General features: G+C 35.4%; 1 protein-coding gene across 3 annotated transcripts in view; it reads right to left on the bottom strand.

Annotated features, from left to right (window-relative positions):
* Positions 1–27278, bottom strand: part of LRP1B (LDL receptor related protein 1B) — a 1933102-nt gene that overhangs the window by 806640 nt on the left and 1099184 nt on the right. For all 3 annotated transcript variants that reach the window (XM_050752792.1, XM_050752793.1, XM_050752794.1), the window contains exons 9-11: positions 27071–27242; positions 22435–22578; positions 16290–16526 (exon numbers count right to left, since the gene is read on the bottom strand). In XM_050752792.1, the coding sequence (XP_050608749.1) occupies positions 16290–16526; positions 22435–22578; positions 27071–27242 (553 nt within the window). The remainder of the gene's footprint in view (positions 1–16289; positions 16527–22434; positions 22579–27070; positions 27243–27278) is intronic.

Below are 27278 nucleotides of genomic sequence, written 5' to 3'. Positions count from 1 at the left end.
ATTCTTCTATGATTAACGATAAAGATTTATGAAAGCTCATTTTTATAACAAAGATAAAAGTACCAATGCTGGGGATAGGAATACATTGCTATCCGGTGCAGGCATATTTGTATAAACCAAAGAAAGGAACATATGTGTATTAAAATATTTTACATGATTATCAACCATCACCACACATTAAATGTCCTAATATCATAACAATATATTTCTTCAAGTTATCTGAATATTGCATACTACACTACAGTAGATGCGTATTTTGATGAGAACTCTGATTCTTTCCAATTGCATAGGAATAATAAACAGAAAATAAAAGTTAATGAATAAAGAGAAAAGGGAGTTGATAGGTGTTTAAGGAAGATCTGAGGTCATCATCATTCATTTTTTTGAGGGAGGCAAAAAGTATGAGGATACACAATATTGTTTTTCTTAGTCTATGACTGAGTCTAGAATAAACCTGGTCTGAGTTATAAGAGAATGTTTCTTAATTCCTGTAAGCTCTAAGTCCCTAACTTGAGCGAAAACCATAAACCTCCTACATTTAAGGGTTAACTTGATGATTCAGAATATGATATGAAATGTCTGGTGCATACTAGGAGCTTCATAAATGCTGCTGTTATATAGCAACAGATATTTTGTCAACACAATATGATTTACATTAGTTTAAAATACAATTTTAAGTGCTGAGACCATCAGACCATGGAATGCGTAAAAATAATCATGATTTTCCCGGAGGAGCTATATATTATGGCACATATACATATCACACACACACACACAGACACACACACACACACACACACACACATATATGTAGAGAGAGAGAGAGACAGGAAATAAAAAAGCATAAAAACATATCAGAATTGAAGAGTAGTTACCTCAGATGGATATTCTATTAATTATCTACCTAATCTTTAAACTTTTTAATTCAATAGTTTACCTTTAAAATGAAACAAGAAGGCTAATTATGAGATAAAATTTGGTATTTCTCTTTTGCTTCATCTGAATTTTATAATCCTCTGGGTAGTCTCAAATCAAAATGCTATATAGGGGACTTGCCAAAATAATTAAGTATGCATAGATTACAAAAAAATTTGTTCTGAAGCTATTTTTTAATAGCTGGTTAAGTAATGACTGAGTAGATAGATGTTTGTGGAGCCAGAAGAGACAACTTGTAGCACACTAGCCCCAAACAGGACACAATTTTATTCAGGAAAATAACCACACACACAATTAATGTAAGTATAAAAGGAAGAGATTCAAGTGTATGAAGATTTTGAGGAAAAGGCTTCGCAGACAAAAGACAAACTAAAATAAAACAACACCCATTTAGGACATAAGATGAAAATGTAGTAGTTTTTGTTTGTTTGTTTGTTTGTTTCTGTTTTTTTTTTTTTAAGCAATCATCCATGTTTGAAGTAACCAACTTACAACTTATATTAATGTGACAAAAAACTAGTTGCATCAAAAAAAAAACAACCCTTGTATTTACATGGTTACCTATAATCACATTTATTTACTTTGTAATTGTTGTTTTATTTGTAATTCTCACTCAAGCTATGAATGCATATCATGTTGTACAAATTTTAAAAGATTCAAATGTGAGTGTAATAACTCATATGGCCCTCCCAAGAAGTAATCACTATAAACAGTTTATTGATCCTTCCACAAACTTTTGGATATACTTGCAAAAATAGGATCATCCTGCAAAAATATCCTTTAGCTCATTTTGTCTATTTATGAGTTTTGTTGATGTAAGTATATACAGCTCTACCTCATGGGTTTTAATGGCTACTTAATATTATTGCTAGCATAAATGCATCATGCCTTATGTGATAGACTTTATATTGTTTCCAATTTATGATTACAGATAATGTTTCTTTTTGAACATGTGTCTACTTCTATAGAATAGGTAACTAATTGTGGAATTGGTTTGAATCTTATGTACCGTTTCAATTGATAGCTATTACTAAATAATGCTTGAAAACCAATATAACAACTTACATTCTTCCTAGTCTGGGAAATATTTTCTTATGTTCTAATATCACATATTATCAATATTTCATTCTTTAATCTGATGAATTTGGTGAAAACTATTCCATTGATTTACATTTTTGTAATCAGTATGATGTTGAGTTCCTCTCCATATGCCTATTCAGAACATTTTCACCTAGTTTATCTTCCATGTTTTCCCTTGCTCATAATACATTTTTTCATAGAAATGTGTTTTCTAGGCCGGGCGCGGTGGCTCAAGCCTGTAATCCCAGCACTTTGGGAGGCCGAGACGGGCGGATCACGAGGTCAGGAGATCGAGACCATCCTGGCTAACATGGTGAAACCCCGTCTCTACTAAAGATACAAAAAAACTAGCTGGGCGAGGTGGCGGGCGCCTGTAGTCCCAGCTACTCGGGAGGCTGAGGCAGGAGAATGGCGTAAACCCGGGAGGCGGAGCTTGCAGTGAGCTGAGATCCGGCCACTGCACTCCAGCCTGGGCGACAGAGCGAGACTCCGTCTCAAAAAAAAAAAAAAAAAAAAAAAAAAAAAAAAAAAAAGAAATGTGTTTTCTAAAATTTTAATGCAGGTGTATATACATATATACACACACACACGTGTATATATATGTATATACGTGTATGTGTATATATATGTATATACACACATATGCCTACATATATACACACACATATATATATGTGCATATATACATACATATGCAGGCATATGTGTGTGTGTGTTTCACTAGGTTGTGCGTTGCATTGCTTAGAAAATGTTCTGCATCCCAATACCATTAAAAATATATATATTTCCACATACACACACAGGCATGCACATCCCCTACATGGGTGCCCCAACAAAAGATGCATCACAGTGAGGGGCCAGACAGCAACAGGGGATGGGGCTGCTTGAGAGACAGTGCTGAGGAAAATCTCCCAGGGAGGTAACGTTTGGAGTGAACCTTGAAGGGAATGATTGAATCCAGGGGGAGGCATGTACAGGACAGTAAACAGAGTGTGGTAAAGGTCCTGAGGTAGCCAGGGTTGGCATGCTGGGGTAACTGTGAGAAGAGTGTGCATGAACAATGATGGAAGGGAAGGAGGGAAGGGGGCTAGGCAGAGAGGAGAATGGAGGGGAGGAACAGTAGAAAGTGAGAACAGAGAAGCTGTCAGATGCCAGATCATGCTTAGCCTTCTAGGACACGGTGAGAGCTAAGAATTTATTTTGAGTCACAGGAAGTCATTGGAAAGTTGTAAGTAGATTAACCAGACTAGATTTAAAATTAAAAAAAAAAAAACACTCCCACTGTTGTGTTGAGAATAAACTATAGGGGAGTATATTAGTTGTACATTGATGTGTAACAGATTGCCCCCAAATTTATTGCTTAAAGCGATAGTAAACACTTGCTATGGACTGAATGTTTCTGTCCCTCACACACACACACAAAAAAAAACCGCGTATGGTGAAACCCTAATTAGCTCCCAATGGTCTGGTACTAGAAGGTGAGGCCTTTGGGAGGTAATTAGGGGTAGATGAGGTCATGAGAGTAATTGCCATGATGGAATTGTGTCCTTATAAGAGGAAGAGGCCAGAGCTCTTTCTTTCCACCCCATGAGAATACTGTGAGAAGGAGGCTGCCTGCAAACCAGAAAGACAGCCCTCACCAGACACTGAATCTGCTGGCACCTTGTTGATGTACCTCCTACCTCTAGAACTGTGAACAATAAATATTTTCATTTAACCCAAACAAAATCCCCACATTTCTAAATTTTATATTTTTTGAGTTTTTGAAGCTTTAGTTTGGTATGATTTTTGAGATAAAACTTTAACTTCCTCCCAAGTGAATAGACCGTTATTTCAATTCCATTCTTTGAGTGTGCTTCTAGGGGTGTAATTAAAGTAGCTGGGATGGACTGAACTGGACTCATTATTTTAAGTACAGTTAATTATTAACTTGTTTTAAAGAGTGCCTTAAGGCCTTTAAAAAAAATGTCTTTTAGTTTTTATTAGGACCGTGGTGTTTCTCTTTCTCAACTCTTATATTTCAAGTTTACACCTACGGTGTTTTAAGCTATGGTTTCTGATGATCTTGTTGGTCACAGTCTGGTTCAATCTGTATTCTAATTAGGAAATTCTCATTATTTATGATCACTGATGTTATATTTTTCAATTTCCCAGGACAGTTATCAATTTCTTTTTTAAAAATATCTTTTCAGTATTGTTATGGTCGCAAAGTAAAGTTGAATTATTTGCTTAACCTTATAATTAGTCCTTCGTTTCATTTATTATTTCACAGATGCATCCAATAAGAAGACAAACTCTTTGTGAACAACAACCTGATCTTTTCAAAAACTTTGCCTTCTATCTGACAGATATTTGGCAATTATATGATATTTTTGTAGGTAAATAGAAATCTTTATAAAAAAATAAGGATCAGGTTTATAGATAACCTTTAATCATATCATCCTGTACCATCTCTTTAAATAAAAGGTTTGTTCTGATAATATAACACATAAACCAACTTTTTCTTCTTGTAAAGTGAAAACTCTCACTGCTACATTCATTTTTTGGTTAAAAAAATACAAAATTTGCTTATTGGAAGTAGAAAACTCTTAAATCTTTTTGCATCAAGTAAAACGCCTTTATGTGTAAACTGTGGTTGTTTAAAGCATCACAAGGGACTCACATATATTCATGGAAGTGCTGAACTATTTTTAATTGATTCTAATGCAAAGGAAAAGGGAAAGAGAGCAGTTTTAAAAACTATTTCCATCCTGTTCCTCAAATTCTTATTTGCATTAATGAATTATAAACATTCAGAGCTCGGCTTTGCTTAAGATGCAAAAAGCCACAAAAGAATAACAGTAAGAGTAAACCCAATAATCTACAAGATCACAACTTTACTTGAATCCAAACAAAAGCTGAGGTCTCAAGACAGCAAAATGCATTGAAATGCAAAGAGTAACAGGCCTTTTGCAGGAAAAACAGAACACATAAAGTATTACTCCTTTGTCAGAGCATGGAAGAGGCGACTACCGTAATAGCAGATTTAAAAAAAAAAAAGCTATAATTATAAAATATTCTTAAAACTGAGTGTGGTTTAATGTGAGAGTTTAGAATCCCTGGAAATACCCAACACAAAGAATTCTTTTCCACTGAATTTACAAAAGAAAGACGGAAGGCAGAACAGGAAACCTGAGAGAGACCCCTGAGTGTCTCACAAACATGAAGCCCCATGCAATCCTGACTCTTCTCTCAAACACAGGAAAACCCCTAAACCACTGGGGAAGAGGAAGATCTTCCACCTCCCTGAAGCAAGACAGAGGTCCTGTGAAGTAGGTATAAACAAACAATCTGCCTGTAGAAAAGGAGCAGGGAACCATCTCTCCTCCAAAGGCAAAGTAAGCTGCAAAGACAAGTTATCATTGAAGCAAAAGTAAAAGGCAAAGGCCTATGTCCCTGAGGGAGGGGTAAGAAATTCCCCTGGTCTCGTACAAGCTTGTTAGTCATAGCAAGCAAGGCTAGTATATTGCTTGGAAATGGGTACAAAATGTTATTGCCACAGGTCCCAGACAAAAAGGTACAACACTCAGGGAAGAATAGGAGCAAAAGTTGTCTGACCCTAGAAGAGGGGCACAAAAATTGCTTGGACCCAAAATTCTACATTGATATAAAAAAAAAGACAATTGCTACCCTGGGGATGGGGCAGAAGATTATCTCCTGCCCCAAATCCCCCCAGATATAAGGGAGAGTTTCACTGCCAGGGGAGGAGAAGGGCCCACCTTCAAAACCCAGACACACAGGACCTAAGACCAAGACGGGAACAAGAGAAAAGAGAACCTTTTTTGCACCCACCATGAATCTTCCACTTAGCAACAGGTCACAGCATTCCACTGTTGAGAGAAGGATAAGAGCGTGAGAGAGACTTTCCAGTGAGGCAGATATGCAGAAAATATTGAAAACTGAGGGATGAATAGACATATTCCAGGTCCCACCCTAAGCACAAGGTAGCATCTGTCCACCAAGGGAGGGATCTGAAAGCTTTGGTTCCGTAAAGGTAACTACAACAAAAACAAACCCAAATCCAGCCTATTTGATTGGCCAAATCCTCAACACTAATAAACTGACATTAAATATGCTTTTTCTCCAGATATAAATTTTACTTATGTGAACCTCTAAAATAGGAAGGAGAGGATGGAGGGAGACTTTTCATCTCAACTCTAGTAGATGGAGCTTCTGCGGTGCCTCTATGAGGACTTTGAACTGAGCTCTCTACAGTTGATTTTTTTTTTCCACGCATGAAACTCACATCTCAGAATGTCTCACCTCTGGCTCACACTTGAGAAAGCTAAACACATTCTATAGGATAGTAGGCAGGATAGTGTTGGCTGATTTGCACTATGACTGTACTCCCAGAGTTTATTGGGGCAAAAGGCTCACAGTAATTTTGCAGATCAAAGGCAGACCACATAGGATAGAATTCTGGCATATAGATATCTTTGATCTAGTGCAACAAGTTTGTCTAGCTGGATACAGGGATTCAAACAGTAAGAGAATGGACATTCAGAGAGGCAAAGTAACAAGCAAAAGCTTCATGTTCTTTGGCCAAAGGAAATGAAATTAAAAAGATTCAGCAGAAAGAAGACTTTCAAAAACCTTGGCAAGCACAGACACACTCAGACACACACGTGTGTGTGCACACACACATACACACACATCCATACCCCTCAAGAGAGTTCATTTCAAAAGATCTACTAGGCTCACAAAGAGGCTGAAATACAACAGGACTAGTTCAAATAAGATTCTCTTTATCTCCTTATCTCTCTTTACTACTCTTACCTCTTCCAATCAATGTTGAGAGAAGCTCAACATTGGACATCAGAAGCTAACTAGCAGGGACATACAGATATTCCACCCAAGAAAGTAAAAAATAAAAATAATATTAAAAAAGCTAGCAAGCTGGGAGGGGTAGGAAAATAAATACAGGGAAGAGAAACAGAGAATGCAACAAATATACCCTCCTGTCTTCTCCAGGCTAGAGGCAGCACAAATAGGAAACAAGTAAGATTCAATGATGCATTGAGTTTAGAATTTTGATTTGTATGTATATATGGTGGACTATGCATTCTAATTACCAAATTGAGGTTGCATTTCTGACTTAAAATGACTGACAGTTCTGTCTACTACTTAGTGTAAACCAAAAGGATTGGGATTTGACCAAGTTTTGATCTGGAATGAGAAAGATTACTGAGTTAATTTTAAAGGTCAGTGGGAGGTAAAAATAAAGTTATGCTTTAGTTATGTCAGAGTCACATTTTTAAACATACTGGTTACACAATGACTATTAATACTCCCTACAATATTCCCATAATAGTTAATGTCATGGGAATTTTCTCAGCATGTATTATGGGTATTGTCCAGTTTCACAATTTCAGGTAGTGTTTCCTACTTTGGTATCCCCAAAGTAAAGTCAGTCTAGACTAATCATATCGTATTGAGAAATTTGTTTAATTAACCTAAGCAATAGTATAAATAAAGTTCGTAATAGTATTCCTAAGTGAATGAAGAATTCCTAAGGGACTTCTGAAGTAGCAACTAAGAATTCCATAATGCCAAGTATGATAAAGTAAGTGGGTTGAATGTATTTATGTTAAGTCATGCTGAATATTGGTAATTTATTTAAGTGTGTAAGAAAATTACCAATCAGAATGTTTATTAATGTAACAATTATATATATATAAATACAATAGTCTTCACTTAACCATGGTTTTACTTTCCATGGTTTCAGTTACTCTGTCAGCCACACTCTGAAAATACTAAATGGAAAATTCCAGAATTAAACAACTCATAAGTTTTAAATTGCCTGTTGCTCTGAGTAAGATTTTGAAACCTTGCACTGTCATTTCACTCAGTCCTGGTTAGCATGGGAATCATTGCTTTATCCTGCATATCCACACTCTATGTTAACTATCTGGTATTCACTTACTGGCCACCCAGGTTGTAAGATTGACAGACCACAAGAAGAGTGAATATAGTACAGTAAGAGCTCTTCTGAGCTCACATGTGTATATGCATATGGGTATATTTTGCCAGACTTGCATCTAATTATAATAGAGGTCAAATTTTGTACTCTTGGGCCTATACTTTATGTAAAATTATAAAAATCACTGTTGGGGACTGTAATCCCAGCACTTTGTGAGGTTGAGGCAGGTGGATCACCTGAGCCCAGGAGTTTGCAACTCCTGTTATAACAGTATATTTTTATAATTGTCCTATTTTATTGTCATTATTGTTATGAGCCTCTTACTGTGCCCATTTATAACTTAAACTTTATCGTAGGTATGTGTGCATAAGAAAAAACATGGTGTATAAATAGGGTTCAACACTATCCATGGTTTCAGGTATCCACTGAGGGTTTTTGAACTTACCTACCTCCAATAAAGGGGACTACCGTAGCTGTATGGGACTTTAGAGGTTACCATGTACTCTCACCTTCTCTCTTTCAACCTTCCCAGCAATCTAACTTTATAAGATAATAGACTTCTTTACAGAAGTTTCTAGAGCTCTTTTGAGCTCACATGTGTATATGCATACAGGTGTATTTTGTGTTTGTAAATACTTGTGGATATGTACACATACCTATTTTGGGTGAACATAAATAAAAGAAAGGATGTCTTCTCCTCTGTGTTTACTAGAACCCTCTAGCCACTACAGCCAATTCCATCTTTTTGTCATTTGATAGCTCTTGTAACCCAGATTTTAATCTCATGTCTTCTTTTCAGACAAAAAATACATATATTGGTTCAAATTATTTTTCAAAGATCTCATGTAGTTCTGAAGAAATGGAAAATATGAGAAATAAATATTTACAAACTAAATGTGAAACTGAACACTGTTTTCAAGAATCAAATCTCAAGTAAATTCTATGAAAATATCTTATTCACAGTCAAGCAGAGTCAGTAAGTGCAAACAGGCTATATTCTTGACGCTCAGTGTGATAACAATATTCATGGATCTCAAGAGTTTCAAATGCTGACAAATCTCTCCTTTACAGTTTTAATTAGAATATATTGCGTGAGTGACAAATGTACTAATTATTTCCTTTACTAGTTTGTCAGAGTATATATCTTAGAGTCTTAAGGCTTTTCTTCAAGAAAAAGTTCAGAGTTAAAGGCAGAAAAATAAGATTGATATTTACCTGAAATCCAATAACAAAGAGTAAAGGCTTGCTCTTAATTTAAAATGTTTTATAAGACTTTATCCTTTTTAAAGTTCATAAGAACACGCTAACGTAATTCATTAGTGTTATCTCAGCATGTTTGCTTCATTACTCTGAAACTCAATCTTTATGAGAAATTCTAACAAAGATGTATAATGCTGAAGATCATTGAAATCCAAGGATAAGAGGTGACTTAAAGGTGCAGAAAATGATAATCCTACTATAAGGTCAGTGTCATTCAGGTACAGATTACATCCTGTAATCTGTTGTGTGTGCCTGCCCTAGGGTTATTTAGAGTAGAGGCTAACCTATTTCTGGAGTTCTGAAGTGGGTCTTAAGCTGGTGACTGTATGTGTGCACATGTGTATGTGTGTGTCTGTGGGTCAGTAGTAGGATTTCTAACTAATAGAATGATAAATCAGGGAATAATTGATGGGCTATACATTTCAACCCATGATTGGAGGGACAGCTGATTATAAAATCCACAGGGCAGTTCTGAAGATGCTGGGGACAGGACTGAGCTGAAGAACAGGGCTTCGCCCTTCAATTGCTAAATAAGCAATCACATGGATATAGCACCATCCTTCCATAGTATGTGAACAAATGAACTTTAAACACATCTTTTAGAGAATATGTTTGACAGGAAGAGACTGCTTCCCATTCTTCCTGGCTATTCTTCTCTTCATAATGTCATAAAAGAGAAACCTACCTTGGATCATGTCAAACTTATTCATTACTCTCTAACTTTATAGCTCCTAAAAGTGCCTTCATTTAAAGGAAGACCTCAGCTTTCCAGGTATTTACAGGAGCTATGAAATTAAAGAGTAATGTATAATTTTGAACAGGATCCAAGTGCCCTTCTGATATTATAAGGTGGAAACATGTGCACGTACTCCTTATGTCAATCAAATAGAACACACCTTCATACATAAGGTCAGTACATCAGCATAGCAAGTGGGGAAGAGCACTGACTCTGCCAGTTTCCTATTGTTGCTGTAACAAATTGCCGCAAACTTGGTGGCTTAAACAACATAAATTTATTCTTTGACAATTCTGAAGGTCAATATCCAGGATTGGTTTCACCGGGCTAAAGTCTGAGTGCTGGCAGAGCTGGTTCCTTCTGGGGACTCTCAGGAAGAGCCCATTTCTTTGCCCTTTCCAGCTTCTAGAAGCCACTTGCCTTTCTTGGCTCAGGGACCTTTCCTTGTATTATGCCAACCTCTTGCTTCCATAGTCACAACTCCTACTTCCTCCTTTGTCCTGCGCCCCCTGCCCCTTATAAATTTCCCTGTGATTACATTTAGGGTACCTCCAGATAAATCAAGATAATTTCTGATCTCAAGATCCTCAACACATGCATAGTTACAGCTGTATGGGAGGAACAAGTTCTAACGTTCTCTAGCACTGCAGGGAGTGAACATGGTTAACACTAATTTGGTACGTTTTCAAAACACTACAAAGATTCTGAATGGTCGCAACATAAAGAAATGATAAATGTTTGTGGTGATGAATAGGCTAATTTACCTGATTTGATCATTACTTGTTGTATCATGTATGTATATGTACAAGTATTACTGTGTAGCCTATAAATATGTACAATTATTATGTGTCAACAAATTTTTTTTAAAAAAGCAGCATCTTCCTCCCACCAAAAATTCTTTCACTTAATCACACCTGCAAGTCCCCTTTTCCATACAAGGTAACAGTCAAAGGTTCTGGGGATGAGGATCTGGATATTATTTGGAGAGCATCGTTCAGCATACCACAGACTCCAAAATCAGATCACAGGAACTTGCATATCAGTATCTCTGAGACAATGTTCCAAGGATGTCTCACATTTCTGTCCACCTTGGGAAAAGAGAAGCCAAGTGCCTTAGACTCTATTTTCAAGGATGTTAATAAGGTGTCCTTCGAAGATAGAGATTACATTTCTCTCTGAAGCAAAAGGCAGGTTTGCTTATAGGTTTAGAAGATGGAGAAAATAACTTTCTGGAGCAATGAACAGGCATGCTTACTGTTAGAGAGAAAAAGAAAAAAAAAAGGTGTTCCCTAAGCTCCAGATTCTTCTCTTGTAACAGGTGCCATGGTATGTGCAGGTGTCACCTTTGGGTTACCCTGTGGGTAATAAAGATCAGGATCCTGAAACAAAATTACGGATATTCTGGCTATTGTTATTGATCTTAGTAACAAACTGTATTTTGTCTCAGAAGTTTCATGTCTTCTGCCAGCATCCAAGAAAGTGTAGCAGCTAATGTTTTAGCTTGCAAACATAATAAAATCTCAGCACTTTCACAGTTCTTGACAAGTGGTATCACCTACTAGCTATGTGACTTTAAGAAATGACTTCACTTGTCTGAGTTTCAATTTCCAATTTATAAAATGGAGCTAATAATAATGCTGACCTCAGGGAGTTGTTGAGTGGATTGTACGGGACAATGAACATAAGGTGAGCAATACTGATACACAGTAAGTACTCATTAAATGTTCACTATTATTGCTGTCATTGATTTTATTATCACAAAATAAGGTGGTATAGTCTAAAATTAAAAAGACACATCTAGAGGACAAAATGTTTTGCCAAACTTGCATCTAGTTATAAAAGAGGTCTAATTTTGTACTCTTGGGCCCATACTTTATGTAAAATTATAAAAATCACTGTTGGGGACTATAATCACAGCACTTTGTGAGGCTGAGGCAGGTGGATCACTTGAGCCCAGGAGTTTGCAACCAGCTGGGGCAACATGGTGAAAGGCTATCACTACAAAAAAAAAAAAAAATTAGCTGAGTATGGTGGCACACACCTGTGATCCTAGCCACTCGAGAGGCTGAGGAGGGAAGATCACTTGTGGGCAGGGGGAGGAGTTTGCAGTGAGTCGTGATCACACCACTGTGCTCCAACCTGGGCAGAGTAAGACTCTGTCTCAAAAAAAAAAAAAAAAAAAAAAAAAGAAAAGAATAACAGTTGGGAAGAACTGTACCTAGAAATCTTACGTTTGCATTGTTTTACTTGCAGTATGACTTACGACTTGAAGTAGATGAATTGAATCTTAGTTCATCAATGCCACAACAAAAGCAGCAGCAAAATTATCACCCTTTTCAACCCACATTATCCCTGTATGTCTATTTTGAAAAAAAGCTTGGTAAAAAAAGGCTCTGTGTTATGTAAAACAGTGACCTCAAGTCCCCAGTTTAATTATGGGATCTATTGAAACTATAGTTTTTCTGTTAAAGCTGCAAGCATTAATCACTTTCAAATCCAGGTAAAAATGCTTTGAATTCTTTTAAGTATTTTAAAAATATGAAATGATATGAAAGGTTATTTTAACATTTCTTCTATTTAAATATCTGTGTTTGAGTAGAATTAAGGTATACAGTATAAAAACAAGTACTGAACTAGTGAAATACATGTAACAATAAATTGAATAGTAAATTATCATTTTTATATTTTTTCCTTTGTGCTAAAATTATAATTCATATTACAATGAAAAATAAATCTTGGAAAAGATGCCCAAGAAGATAAAAATGCATTCAGTCTTAGAAAGGGCATCTATCTTGTTCTGTTAGAGAAAGTAACAATTATACCTGGCAAGAATGGCTAAATTCTCTAATCATTTCATCTAATTTTGCCTCCTGTTGATACTCCTTTTATTTTCTAGCACAGTACCCTACTTTAGTTTCTGTATATCACTTATCATTATCTTATTCATTTATGTGTTTACTTGCTTATTATTTCCTTTCCACTGTTGGATATAAGCTAAATACGAAGCTTTATCCTCTTTACTGAAGCATTCCAATCACCTAGAACAGCACCTGGCCCCGATACGGCATTCACCTTTTATTGACTGAAAAATAATAAATCAAGTAATTCAGTTTTTAAAAAGGAAGAGTATGAATTTCACAAAAATTTTGACAAAAAATTCTAGGTAGGTGAAAAAATACACGTAGTAAATATCTTGTCCTTATGGAAGTTTGTCTTTAATAAATCAGTAATATATTTTCATTTAGCAAATGAAATGAGATACAGGTAAATATAACAAATGGAAAATTTCCTTTCTCATTTATTTAACTGCTGTTTTCACCCACGAGATTCCTCAAACAAAGCCAACAGTATATGCAACATTTAGGGGCTTTTCAATAAACCTCTAGGAGAGAAAAAAAATCAAAGAATGAATAAAGGTGGATTTTTTTTTGGAAATGCTGTTGGTTTTTATTTCTTCAGAGGGAGAATCTGAGTTTACATAAAAGATGTCCAAGATATTTATATTTACAAACAGCAAACTCTTTATATCCTTGTACTTCAAACTATATAAATTTATCAACGTCTCAGAATTTCTATCAAACTTCTAAATCATTTGTCAAACTAAGCATTGCTTCGCAGTCTTCAGGTTCAATGGTAGACACTCTAAGTAAGTGAATACACATAGAATTTAATTTTTCTGATGCCAAGAATGACAAGTTTTCATTTGCCAAATCTAAGTCTCTGCTTTGACATGTTAATCTCATATTGTAATGTGTATCATTATTCTCTTTAATGGAAAGAAAAAAGATAAACTAATAAAAAGATATTAAGCTGTTCCTTCTGTAGAAAGACAAAAATGTTAAATATATTTCAGGTGTGAAAATTTGCAAAATGTTCTCATAACCTTCATACTGTCAAAGCAGTGCTGGACAGATGTGCCTTGCGGTCATTGTGGCTATTAGAGTTGATCTCTGTTGTGATGGGTGGAAGGCAAAGAACCACCAATGTCCTTGATATTGTTCTCAAAGTTAGGATTATTAGCAGGAACATCAAGTCATAGTACAGGAACTGACACAATTTAAAAGGAAACCAAGAACTCTCTCTGTTACATATTTTAGTCCTTCTTGAAAATGTGTGTGTTGGCCGGGCATGGTGACTCATGCCTGTAATCCCAGCTCTTTGGGAGGCTGAGGCAGGCAGATCCCCTGAGGTCGGGGGTTTCAGTCCAACCTGGACAACATGGTGAAACCCCATCTCTAGTAAAAATACAAAAACAAGTTGGGCGTGGTGGTGCACACCTGCAATCCCAGCTACTCAGGAGGCTGAGGCAGGAGAGTCACTTAACCTTCGGAGGCAGAGGTTGCAGTGAGTCGAGATTGCACCACTGCGCTCCAGCCTCGGTGACAGAGTGAGACTCTACCAAAAAATAATAATAATCATAATAATAAATGAAAGTGTCTGAGTCAAAAACAAAACAATGTAAATGTTATTTACATAGACAGAATGTGCAATTTCATTGTCCATCTAAAACTGTCAAGACCCTATCATCTGCTATCACATTAAGAGAAAAGTAGGAAGACAGCCTCTGTCACATCTAATTTAAAGTGAAAATCTTAACTTTATTTAGCTACTCCTTCAGAATTTTAAATTATGGAGGATTTACATTGCCTTAATCAGTAAATTACAAGACAGACAAAAACAGGGATGTTTTTATTTTAGATAGAAAGTATACTTTTTATCAGGTTTGATTTAAAGTAAAGTTGTGTTGAATGAAGAATATTCTCACGCTCTCATTTCCTCTAAAAGATTGGAGAGACCTCCATTTACTACCATCCACGCTGTAAATAATTTTAGTCTATCTCTCTGCTTTTATTTTCTCACATTTTCTCATCTCAATCAAGTTCTGATTCATTCTGCACCCAACAACCAGATTGATCCTCCTAAAATATCACTTTGTTCACATTATTCTTTGACTCGAAAGCATTTCCTTTTATTCCTTTGGGATTTTTTCCAAACTCCTTCACTTACATTCCAGGCCCTTTATTTTAGCGCCTTTCACTTTCCGCTCTCTTCTGACATTATTACCTGCAAAGGAAACCTCCAGTAGCTTTCCATTTAGGTCCTCCACATCCTCTTTCTAGAGATTGTGCTTTTCTTTTTTTCTCATGGAATTTCTGGTTGCAGAAACGTCTCCTCTCTCTAACATTTCTCCATTAAGATTTAGCCCAAATACCATAGCCTGCCCAAGGAGTTCTCTGAGTATACCCACATGAAGATATCTCTTGCTTCCTGTGAATACCCATTACACAAGTATTCTCTATTGCTCATATATATCTTTAAGACAGCTTCAAACTTATTAATTAAATGCTGCAATGCCTTTAAACTTTTTGTGTGCTTGTATCATCTCTAAAGGTAGACTACAAACCCCTTGAAGGCAGAAGTCATTCCTTAAAATTCCTTTTATCTCCTGAGATATAGCTACCATGATGTCCTTCATAAAATAAGCACACAATTAATGTTCCTCAAATCATGTATTTCTAAAATATTCAAGAAGTAAGCAGACTTTATATATGAGGAAACAGGTCCAGAATCATTTGTTAACATGCCTAAAAATGACTGGCAGCCAGTGAAGATCTGGTTTGATTTATTATTTGCAATATTTTCTACTGATACCAAAGTTAACATTGTTTTGTTACTAGATTACTTGTTCCTAAGCCAAATAATTTATAAAATACATTGATTTTATTAAAATGTACATATATCTGTTTGCATGCATATAACTTTATATATGTACCTATAAATAAAAATAGGTATAAATGTATTAAGTTTCTCTGGAGATACTGATATTCCAAGGGCAACTCTAGAAAACTTCATTTCAGTGATGTGTAAAGTAAAAAATAAAATGCAAGAATTGTGAGGACAATGTGGACATTGATATTTTTCATGCATTTTGAGTGACATGATCAATAGTCTAATGAAAACCAACTGTTATGAAAGTCTCTGAAATCCTATTAAATTTTGCGTTCTACCATACAGCACTGTAAACATATCAGTGTAAACTGACATTTCCCAGAAGATGGATAATAGTTCAATTTTAATCCTGACAATATTTAGAGTATAGGAGATGACAGCAAGTGCCATTTTATAATGAAGGTTTTAATACACTGGCATATGAAAACAGAGAAACAATGTTACTGAAGACATAACATTAAAAAATATTTTTGAACCAACCAGAAGAACTTGAGTTCTGGTTAAAACCAGTCTGACACACACTGGATTTATCCTTTTAAAGTGCTTTATCTCCGAGTAGTTTGATGTTAATGTCACAGTGTCACTTACCATCTTTCAGGATGGTTTCTCGTTCTGTGCCATCTATCTTCTGCCGGCCAATTAGGAAACTGGTGGTGTCAGCAAAGTAGATGTAATTGGTTTCTGCGTGAAAATCTAAAGCACGAGGGTTTACCAGATTTTCTATGGGGATCATGTATTCATCAGCTATCTTGGTATTCAAGTCCATTCCTCTAACAATTCCTGGGCGTCCTTTCCCATAAAAGAGGAACAACTCATTCTTTGGTCCTGCAAAGGAAAGATTACAAATATAAACAACTGATGCTGCTTAATCTTCTTTACACTGTATAATGCCACCGTTTAATTAACTGGCACAATTAGCGTTTTTTAAAATTCAATGCTAAAAATTAAACTCTAAAATATGCCAAATGTATCTTGTAGTTTTGATGCAAGAAGGCCAGCTAATTGCATTACTTTAATTAAAACAGAAATTACTTCTGCGAATGGGTTATAGGTAGTTAATTATCCTTTTGTCTGTAACTGTCTGGATAGCAAAAACATGACAGATCATTAGATAACTTGTAACTTGTAAAATAGGCATTTATTAAAACATCCAGCACATTTAATTTTATAATGCATTACAATCTATCTAGCATTTTCTGTCGATACTAACTGTACCATTCATTATATTTGACAATGCTAAAATCTTTAGAAAATTTAAGACACGCCAACCCCAAGTTTGCATCTACGAATTGTCAGAGGTAAACAAAGAATCATATAATATCACTAACTTGCTTGTGAATATATTACAGTTGCCTGAACATGTGACTTATTCTTTTAGAAATGAAATTAAATACCAGTTATAGCATCCCTTTTTCTTCAAATTTTAATTAGAATGTTAGAAGCTGATGCTGTCTGACAGTAACTCTGATGAACAACACAGGCCTTATCAAAAACAAAAGAAAAATGAAAACCCCAAACAAAAAACTGTCTCCTGAGTTTAAAATGTCAGCATCAAAGTAGCTCTTTCTATAGAGTGAATTCCCTGTTTTGGACTTCTATATAAAAATATACACAAGATTCTCCAATTACCGGGGCATCTTATGCTTGGTTTACTGTATATAATTTTACAGGAAATAATTTTTATATAAAAGGAAAAACATACTGAGGTTTATTAATAAAACTGAAGATACAAAAGACTCAGCTGTATTTGGATAACCACACAATAATTAATATTCATAATAAGGTAAAATAATATTAAAATTTGGAAAATAATAAAAATAAGCAATTATTTATACACCTAAAAATACAAAGTATATTAACATTTACATTTATTTTCTTGTGTTTTTTAAATTAGTGTAATTGAATATTAAATATATATAAAAAAATGTCGATAACTTTAAAAAAAAATTTACTTAAAGTTCTGGGATACATGTGCAGAGTGTGCAGGTTTGTTACATAGATAGTATCCATGTGCCATGGTGGTTTGCTGCACCCATCAACCGGTCATCTAGGTTTTAAGTCCCACATGCAACTGGCATTTGTCCTAATGCTCTCCCTCCCCTTGCCCCTCATCCCTGACAGGCCCCGTTGTGTGTTGTTCCCCTCCCTGTGTCTATGTGTTCTCGTTGTTCAACTCCCACTTATAAGTGAGAACGTGCAGGGTTTGGTTACACCTTACACCTTATACAAAAATTAACTCAAGATGGATTAAAGACTTAAATGTAAACCAAAATCATAAAAATCCTAGAAGAAAAACTAGGGAATACCATTCATGACATAGGCATGGGCAACGACTTCATGACTAAAACACCAACAGGAATTGCAACAAAAGCCAAAGTTGACAAATGGGAGCTAACTTAACCAAAGAGCTTCTGCACAGCAAAAGTTACTAGCATCAGAGTGAAGGGGCAACCTACAGAATGGGAGAAAAGTTTTGCAATCTACCCATTTGACAAAGGAGTAATAATCAGAATCTACAAGGAACTTAAACACATTCACAAGAAAAAAAAATCAAAAAGTAGGCAAGGGATATGAACAGACACTTCTCAAAAGAAGACATTTATATGGCCAACAATCACAAATAAAAGCTCAACATCACTGGTCACTAGAGAAATGCAAATCAAAACCACAATGGGATACCATTTCACACCAGTCAAAATGGCAATGATTAAAAAGTCAGGAAACAACAGTTGCTGGCAAGGTTGTGGAGAAATAGAAAAGCTTTTACACTGTTGGTGGGAATGTAAATTAGTTCAACCATTCTGAAAATAGTTCAACCTTTCTGAATCACCACAGTGTGGCGATTCCTCAAGCATATAGCATCAGAAATACCGTTTTACTCAGCAATCCCATAACTGGGTATATACCCAAAGGATTATAAATCATTTTACTATAAAGATACATGCACATGTATGTTTACTGTAGCACTATTTAAATAGCAAAGACCTGGAACCAACACAAATGCCCATGAATGAGAGACTGGGTAAAGAAAATGTGGCACATACACACCATGGAATACTATGCAGCCATAAAAAAGAATGAGATCATGTCCTTTGCAGGGATATGGATGAAGCTGGAAGCCATCATTCTCAGCAAACTAGTACAGGAACTGATAACATATTTTAATATATAAATAATAAAAATAAAACAAATTCCAGGTACCTAGCACAAACGTGAAGAATATTTCCAGTACACTGGAAGACATAAATGTGCCCAAACTCACTCTCGTCCAACTCAGAAAGAGTCGATATCCTGATTGTTGTGTTTATTATGTATTTTTAAAAGAGTTTTAACACATACGTGGTGTATTTCCCAGCAGCAGATTGTTTAATTCTGCATGTTTGAATTGCATGTGTGAATCTTGTGATTAAACTTATTTTTTATTATACTCTTGATATTCATCCATTCTTCTTGTAATCAGAGTTTACTCATTTTCACTGCTGTATAACATTCCTTTGTATGACTATTTCATATTTAATGTATGTAGGTACTTTTTAAATGTATATTTAGTTATATCAAAGTAGACACTCAATTTTATATTCTGCTCTTATTAATTTTAGAATCAAGATTATTATCTATATTGAACCATTATCTTAAGCCAAGCCTTGTTTCTGTTTGACATATAATAATTTACCAACTAATTTTCCAAATAGTTTTCTGTTTTCATCATTATAATCATGATATAAGCATTTTTTTTTTTTCAATTTAGCATTTCACACATTTTCTTAGATGAAATTACGGAGCAAAGTACATTAACATCCTTGTCTTCATTGCCCTCATAGCCTTGCAGTGTCTACCTGATGTCAAGGGCATTTTCTTTTAAAATAATACTTTATGTTATTTTAAAGTATATTGATACATTTGAAAATCATTAACATTTTAAAGTATTTTCTATCCACATTAGATACATATATCCTTCTATATTTTTCAAAAATCGGGATATTGTATATAAATTCTTTTCACTGTAATGACTTTTTGTCAAGCCATTAAAAAGTCTTCAAAAACATTTCTTTCAATGGCAGCATAAGATTCCTTACTAGAGAAGTAACATAATATAGTCAGCTGCTTACCTATTGTTGGACAGCTATATTGTTTCTGAGTTGCTGTTATTATAAATACATTTAATTTCCTTAATCAAAAGTAAAGAATTATAACTTGTTTAATTATGTTGTCAGTTTTGTGATCATTATACTTATTAGCAAATGTCTTACCAATTGTGATATCAATTTCTAATTATATTAGCAATACATAGGAATCCTGGTTTTATAGCACCCATTTTGCTAAAATCTCAGCTCGTTGCAACCTCTGCCTCCTGGGCTTAAGCTATCCTCCTACTTCAGCCTCTTAAGTAGCTGGGACTACAGGAGTGTGCCACCATGCCTGTCTAACGTTTATAGATTTTTAGAGACTAGGTTTTGCAATGTTGCCCAGGCTCTTATTGAAATCCTGCGCTCAAGTGATGCACCTGCCTCAGCCTCCCAAAGTGCTGAAATCACAGGCCTCTGCCACAACACTCGCCCTTGGTTTTACTTCTAATGGATGTCTTAATTGGTAATTGGTAAACCTAGAACTTCATTAATGTAATATGTGTGATTGTTTGTGTGTGTATATAGGTATGTATGTTTTAAATAAGAATAGTAATGATTTTCCCCATTATTTTCATTGGTCATTTCCTAGGTATTTTTTAATACCTACTTAAGTCTCTTCTAGTGTGTCTTCTTGTACTATAGACAATTGAATACTAAAAAATACATTTCACAGACACTCATATAGCCAAAGGTAGTGGATTTTATTTGACTACCTAAAATGAGATATGCTAGCTCAAGTTTAGAACATGAAAGTGAGGCAAAGGTCCCCTTTTTGCCGCCTCTGATGGAGACATTGACTTTTTCCACAGCAGGCTTCTTCCATTCCATATCAAGATGTGAGGAACAGGGTGTTTCTCCTTTCCTCCTCTTTTTTATTTTTTTTCCCGTTAGGGGCTATCAGATGTGACTTAACTCTGCATCCGATAGTTTTGGTGCCAGCTTTCTAATCCCTGGATCTCAGCTAAATGGTATGTTTTTAAAGTTAACATTTTCATTTATGACTTCCTGATGCTCTAGCTTCTGAGTATGGTAGATGTTCCAGCTTTCAGCTGGAATGTTTGGGGGGGATGTTCCAAAGACCCAGTAGTCTAGAAGCTACTGGTCCAGGTTTTTAAATGATTTTGTAGGCACCTATTTGCATTAAATCTCTTGTTGCTCCAAATAGCTGGAATTATTTCTGATGAGTATTAATGTACTCCAGGTGATATACTACATTAGAGATGATTGAATAATACGCAATTCTGATCTTACATTTTTCCTCCAATGTGTGTAGGTATGTATGCACATATGCTTGTGTGTATATATATGTGTGTGTGTGTGTGTGTGTGTATGTGTGATTATATCTCCCAAGTGGCATACAGATCAATTTTAAAATCATACACTACATATACACACATGCACCCACACACAAAACTTCTTTTATCGTGAGGCTTCAAACTCAGTGCCCTCAATTATCCAGAAGGCCTAGGAACATGAGACCTGTTACCTTCACACTTCCAGTATTTAACACAAAATCAGGAATACAAATAAAAAATGTAAACAAAGTACAAAAATACATACATGTTAACATAGTTTAGCCTCTTTGATTCTTCATTTTAAACTATATATTCTATTAGTAGCTCTAACCATTTAGACTTAAAATTCTAACACATTTAGAGATCTAATTTCACAGTCCTCAGTAAGCACATGACCAGAGAGTGGAAGAGATGACAGGATTGTGACCAGAGAGAGAGGACTGACAGAAATAAAAAGCTGTCACTATGACAAAGGTACAGACAAACTAGACACAGTAAAAAGTAGTCATCATAAAATTAAAAATAATGGGGTCTGGGGAACATTTAAAGACCAACAGTCCCCAGTAGGATCATTTCAATCAGGACCATTCTACTATACCTGAATATCAAGACCCCAGGAAAAGACCTTAACTAATTATTGTGCAAAATATTAAGTTGCGAGAGTAATTTTTAAAATCCTTATTACCATATTTAAATTAAAATAAATTATTCTGGCCTATTTAAAAAATAAATCAGAGATATATCTAAGAGATTAGAAAACTTTTTGATAAAATCATTAAAATTTTTTTGATAAAATTGTTACATGTTTGATCTCTAATTAGCATAGCTTCAGTTACCTGAAAAATTAAATCATGAAAAATTAAATCATGAAGTGACTTCACTCCCCAGTGATGGTAGATAAAATGAAGCCTGTCTATACGTGGATTTCTGTCGAAACAAGCAACACACCTATTATGAGGAGTAGCATATTGTTTCAAATAGGAGGAAATCTTATCAACTCATCATTCCAGCTCATTAGCTCACATACATCCTTTAGGGAATTAAGGGAAGCATCTTCCTAAAAATCTTCCCCAACATATGTTTCCCTAAAAATCAATAAATTTAGTGACTCTACAGCCTGGTTAGTTTCTAATTCACATTATCACAACAGAAAAATACTTATTTTGAGAAAAATGGACAGTATATATTTGCAGGCAAACTTCACCTGTTGAAGTCTCATGTTATGACTGATGTTGATGCTGCTAATTAATACTTAAAATCCTATTATAAGGGGGGTAGCTGCTGGAAAAATGTTTTAGTTTAACAACATACTTTTGCATGACCTGCCATCGCTTCCCAAGTTGAAGCCAGTCCTGCAGCGACAGGTCCGAGTTTTGTAACTGCTGCTGAGTAGACAGATGTGTGAACAGCCCCCTGGCATTCCATATGGATCGACTTCACATGCATGGCTTCTGACTACAACAAATAAAAAACAGCATGCGTGAAATTCAGGTTCAAAGATAAGATAACTATGTGCATCAGTATGTCAAAATTTCTATAGTGTAAACACAGGGAATCTTAGCAAAATTTTGTATACTCAACTATTTAGCACCATAATCAAATGCAAAAGAGTTAAAACCCATAGAAGAAGAGATTGAGATTTAACAAAATCCTCCTAAGTGGGCATTTAAAAAAACAATTCTAAGAAATAAAATGCATTCATATTAATTTAAACTCTTCACTGGTGAGCAAAATAAAAGTAACATGAATTTTTGGTACATGCGTCTCATCCTTTTTTAAAATACTAATTTCTAAAATGAATACAAAGATCCATAAAAATAATTCCAGGTTAGGTAGTTAAGCAGAGAAAGGATTTACTTTGAAATGATTCATCACATAAGCAACTAAACTAGAAGAAATGAGATTCTGTGATTGTACTCTGTTGAGAAGTGCTGTGGCAAAATATTTTTAAAATTTTTAGTCTATTGTCATTTTGAGACTCTTACCACAAAATAAAATATGTATGTGTGTATGTGTGTGTGTGTGAAGTTGTCAAACAGTGGAGGCTGAGTGTATGTACAGAAATTGAGGAGTAGAAGAATATTTTATGAGTATAAAACCTAGTAAACTAAAAAGGTAAGAAAAGTATTATATGGTGAGGACGAGAAAAGAAAGACGGATCAAAGTGAAAAGAAATAATAAGAATAATGTAAGATTTTATGTATTACTGTAATTATGTTTCTTTTTTTTCAAACAAAGAGATGTTTAATTAATGCTGATACAGTATTTTTTTCATTTAAAATGAGATTCATTTAAAAATCATTTCATTAAATGATTTCATAAAATCATTTAAAATAAAAAAAACCCTTTGTGCCTTTTGAGGTTTCCTTTTAAGCTACATGCCTGTATTATCTATTTAAAGGATAACTTTTTTAAAATAAAAATAAAATAATAATTTAACAACTGTACACACAGGGACAAGCCACAAGCTGCACCAACTGGATCCTAGATACTCTTTCCCCAAGGGCAGCCCATTCTTGGTTCTTAATTATGTTTCTTTTAGATCACCCACTTGTTTGATGGTGATGAATACCATGGCAATATTCTCTTCATAATAAAACTACTATGCTTTTAATAATTATGCCTATTCTCTTTGTATTATTCATTCTCTAAGTAGGAATATAAGTGAAATGCAATTTTAACTATTTTTTCCCTGCTGAGTGCTATTTTTATTTTCTAAACTCTCTCCACTTATATAATAGATCACATCTCCTCTCAACTAATCACCAACTCTCTACTTTCTCACTCTCATCAACACTTTTGCTTTTTCCATTGGATCATGTCCATCAACATGCAAATGTACCATTATTTCTACATCTAATAAAGAAATCTTTTAACCCAAATCCCCACAACGATCCTTCCTTCAACTAGTTCTCCATTTCTCTCCTCTAGCTTACATCCACAGTATGCAAAGCTACAATGATCATTTTCTACAATTCTTTTCCTTCCTCTCTCAAACCCATTCTACTCATGTATTCACTTTATCCTGAAACTGCCCTTATCAGATCCCAGTGAGCTTCGTGCTGCTAAATCCAATGGTCAATTGGATTTAAGAAGCTTCATCTCAGTCTCCTCTTTTGGTTTTTCCTATTCTTTGTGACATATTGCTGGAGCATACCAGTGTACATTACTTGGAATGCTTATTTCTACATTTGTATTTACTGCCTTCACGTTCACATCCATAGTCATGGCTTTAAATGTCACCTATCTGCCAATGACTCCCAAATTGGTATCTCGAGCCTGGACTTCCCCCTTTCAACTCCAGAATTGCATATTTAAATATTTTCATTTTAATTTATACTAAACATTTAAAGTAACTCATGAAAATTACATTTACTATTTTTGTCCTAAATTCACTCCAAGCTTAGTTTTCCCATCTAAAAAATAACTAAATTATTTCAACTGCTCTAGCTAGACCATTGGCATTATCCTTGATTCTCTTTTTATTTATACTCCACATCTAATGTATCAGAAAATCCTATTGGCTCTATATTTGCCTATATTCTGAATTTCCCTATTCTCCCCACTTTCACTGCTGCCATCTAGATCCAATCCACCATCCTCTGTAACCTCCCACCTTCTCCTCCCCACTACCTATTATAAACAGAGTAGCTATATTGGTTCTTTTTTTTTTTTTTTTTCTTTTGAGATGGAGTCTCGCTCTGTCGCCCAGGCTGGAGTGCAGTGGCCGGATCTCAGCTCACTGCAGGCTCCACCTCCTGGGTCCACGCCATTCTCTTGCCTCAACCTACCGAGTAGCTGGGACTACAGGCGCCGCCACCACGCCCGCCTAATTTTTTGGATTTTCAGTAGAGAGGGGGTTTCACTGTGTTAGCCACCATGGTCTTGATCTCCTGACCTCGTGATCCGCCCGTCTCAGCCTCCCAAAGTGCTGAGATTACAGGCGTGACCCACCGCGCCCGGCCGCCATATTGGTTCTTTAAAAATGTAAGTCATACCATGAGATTTTTCTGTTTAATGCTTTCTAAGGACTTCCCATCTCACTAAAAGTATAAGCAAAAGTTTTTTTTTTTTATATATAATAGTCTACAGAGCCCTACTTGTTATGATCCTCCTTTGTTTCTCCAGCCTCATTTCCTACTTCTCTTTTCCTCATTCATTCTGCTTTAGACACACAGGTATTCTTGCCACTCCCTGAACAGTCTAGACACGTTCTTTCCTCATGGCTTTTGTGCTTGCTCATCTCACCACCTGCAATGTTTTTGCCCAGATATCTCTGGTATGGTTTGGCTGTGTCCCCACCCAAATCTCATCTTGAATTCCCATGTGTTGTGGGAGGGACCCAGTAGGAGGTAATGGAATCATGGATGCCAGTCTTTCCCATGCTGTTCTTGTGATAGCAAATAAGTCTCCTGAGATCTGATGGTTTTAAAAAGTGGGGTTTCCTCAAGACCATCCTGGCTAACATGGTGAAACCCCGTCTCCACTAAAAAAATACAAAAAACTAGCCGGGAGAGGTGGCGGGCACCTGTAGTCCCAGCTACTCGGGGGGCTGAGGCAGGAGAATGGCGTGAACTCGGGAGGCGGAGCTTGCAGTGAGCTGAGAACCGGCCACTGCACTCCAGCCTGGGCGACAGAGCAAGACTCCGTCTCAAAAAAAAAAAAAAAAAAAAAGTAGGGTTTCCCTGCACAAGCTCTCTGCCTGCTGCCATCCACATAAGATGGGACTTGCTCCTCCTTGCCTTCTGCCATGATTGTGAGGCTTCCCCAGTCATGTGGAACTGTAAGTCCAATTAAACCTCTTTCTTTTGTAAATTGCCCAGTCTTGAGTATGTCTTTATCAGCAACGTGAAAATGGACTAATACAATCCCCATGCCTTTCTCCTTCAAATACCTCAAGTCATCATTTAATGTCATCTTTTCAATGGAACTTCTTTTGACTATTCCATATAAAATTGAAGACTGCTCCCATTTCTAACACTCTTTATCCTCCTTACCTTCTTTATTTTCTCTATAGCACTTATTATCTTCTAATATAATACATAATTTACTTAGTTATTCTGTATTATAGCTTCTCCGCTGGAGTGCAAACTCATAAAGGCAAGACTGTTCTGTCTGTTTTATTCACTTCTGTATTCACAGTATACATAGAATAGTTCCTGGAACATAGTAGATTGTCCATGAAAAAATAATGAATGAATAAATCTTAATATTAAACTCTGAGAAGGCTATCTACAGAATTTTATATTTGAATCTGTTCTAAACATATTTGTGACAATGTACAGCCATGATTAGATATATGTTAATGCTTAGATAATTCTAGGCTAGTTTTGATTTGAAATATAAGTATAGAATATAATAAAAAATTTGCTGGTGGTTTTTGATATTTTCTTATTTTATATATGACTGAACCTAAATTGTATTGATGAACAGCATCACTAATCTCCTGTAAAAAACAACTGGTTTGTTTTTCTGAGAAAAACTGCAGCCTTCTCATTGGAAATGACTTTTTAATGAATATGTGTTAAAGAACAATTGGAATGTTAAGTTAGGAGAGCCCAATGACTATAGTAAACACTGGCCAGATACTGCAAGGCAATCACCTGATTTTAAATTTGTCTACCAAAATGATATTAAAAAAATTTTAAAAAATAACCTTAGCATCTGAGTTTCCTGTCTATATACATCACGACTGAAAGCCCCTTCCTGAATCTAAATTTTGCTATCATTTCAATTCTATTGTAGAAGCGATTCACTAGGAACTGAACAATTTGTCATTTAGACTTGTGACGGGAGTTCTATCCCACCTAACAAGCAGACATGCCCACTTTCGCTGTCAAAGCAGAGAATTTATGACTCACTCACTTCAACACCATACAAAAGCACAAGTACTATATCCCCATTCAATCTACCATTAGGAAGGTTAGAAAGAAGCCTTCCCACTTACCTGTCGGTTGAGTTCTTTTCTGATAAATTCGGATTCCCCGAGCATTCTCCATTTTAATTAATGAGTGAATATCAGTGCCATTAAATCGGTTTATCCTTATGATATTGTAGTTATCAGAATTGGTTGCATACAAATAATCTTCGAACACAGTTATACCATAAAGATGTCTGACCTATAATGAGGGGAAAACATAACTATGATTTTTAAT

This window comes from Macaca thibetana, chromosome 12 (assembly GCF_024542745.1).
Source record: "Macaca thibetana thibetana isolate TM-01 chromosome 12, ASM2454274v1, whole genome shotgun sequence".
In the NCBI taxonomy this organism is placed as follows: Eukaryota; Metazoa; Chordata; class Mammalia; order Primates; family Cercopithecidae; genus Macaca; species Macaca thibetana.
Note: the sequence above shows the minus strand (reverse complement) of the source record. Positions and strands in the feature narration are given on the sequence as shown.